A 1,586-nucleotide genomic window follows, 5' to 3' on the forward strand; every position below is an offset into this window, starting at 1 on the left:
TCTTCCAGTTAAGGGCATGTGTACGCCATAAGGCTCTTCTGGTTCATGGACCAAACACAGCATCCTTTGGGGGACAATGAAGCCAGCCCAGAAGCAGTGCCTCTGCCTCCGGTTCCAGGGTCCTGGGAAGCCCACCACACAGCACATCAACCCTTCACCTGCCGCGGCCACGCGGCTTTCTCCAGGTGGCTTCCACCCCTGTCTCTAACACCCATGAACTTGTGTGCTGTATTTCATTCACTCTGAACTTTCCAAGGAGACGATTAATTAATATGCTAATTAATGGCAGGAAATGGGAAAAGTACCCATGCCCTCGCTTTCTTCCGTTCGACACTGGTGTGATTAAAGGACCCATAGGTAGAGACTGACTTCACTGCCACAGTTAATGACTGTGAAAGAGGGAAGGCATGTGTGCAAGAGTGCTGGCGTCTTACCTCTTCTCACTCTTTTTTTTTTTTTTTTTTTTAAGGGTACGCGGGCCTCTCACTGTTGTGGCCTCTCCCGTTGCGGAGCACAGGCTCCGGACGCGCAGGCCCAGCGGCCATGGCTCACGGGCCCAGCCGCTCCGCGGCACTTGGGATCTTCCCGGACCGGGGCACGAACCCGTGTCCCCTGCATCGGCAGGCGGACTCCCAACCACTGCACCACCAGGGAAGCCCTCTTCTCACTCTTTGATGTAATTACTCCAGCGTTTATTGAGCTCCCTCATGTGCCCGACCCCGCTGGGCACCAGGGGAGCTTGGATGAATAAGACATTGTTCCTAATCTCAAGACCCACCCTATCTTGTGGCTCACGCTCTATCCACACATTGGGCCATCGCAAGGCCTGCGTGGAGATATTCCCTTCCTTCCCGTCTCTCAGGTCCCCTATGATGACTTGCGCTACCTCTTTGCTGAGATCATGTACGGAGGCCATATCACTGACGAGTGGGACAGGAGACTCTGCAGGACCTACCTGGAGGAATTCATCAAACCAGAAATGCTGGACGGAGAGCTGTCCCTGGCCCCAGGGTTCCCCCTCCCAGGCAACATGGACTACAATGCTTACCACCAGGTAGGGACCTGGGTCTCTCCCCGAAGGACTGGAGATGCACATGCAGGGCCGGGGAAGCCCAGCTTAAAGAGCCGAGGTCACATCCAGCATGGCTCTCAGCCTGTTCAGTTTGAGAGCTACTATAGGATTTCTAGCCTCAAATTAGTGATAACGTTGAACTTTTAGAGATCTTTTTATTCTTGATGTTTAGCTCAATAATGCTATTTGGTGCTCTTTTCCACAAGCAACATCTCGGGCATTTATCTGATTGTTTTCATTCAGGATATTGACACAACCATTAGGAGCAAAAATTTAGGTAAGAACGTAGCCAACTTTTGGTAAAGATTATATTAGTGGTTCTAAATATCTTCAGAGGGACATGATCCTGTGGGCAGATCCCTCACCCCTCCTATTCTTTGTTGGTTGCTGTGAACACAAGTACACATACCAAGAAAACATTCTCATGGAGTTTTTTCATACTCTCACTTTGGGTTTTCATTTTACTCTTACTTCAGCTATTTCTATTTTTTTTTTTTTTTTTTTTTTTTTTTTT

General features: G+C 49.5%; 1 protein-coding gene across 1 annotated transcript in view; it reads left to right on the forward strand.

The window, feature by feature from the left end:
* DNAH9 (dynein axonemal heavy chain 9) overlaps positions 1-1,586 on the forward strand; it is a 301,371-nt gene that overhangs the window by 281,414 nt on the left and 18,371 nt on the right. The window contains 1 exon segment of the mRNA XM_007455019.1: positions 863-1,054. Within this exon segment, the coding sequence (XP_007455081.1) occupies positions 863-1,054 (192 nt within the window).

Source organism: Lipotes vexillifer, unplaced genomic scaffold (assembly GCF_000442215.2).
Source record: "Lipotes vexillifer unplaced genomic scaffold, Lipotes_vexillifer_v1.1 scaffold1233, whole genome shotgun sequence".
NCBI classification, from domain to species: domain Eukaryota; kingdom Metazoa; phylum Chordata; class Mammalia; order Artiodactyla; family Lipotidae; genus Lipotes; species Lipotes vexillifer.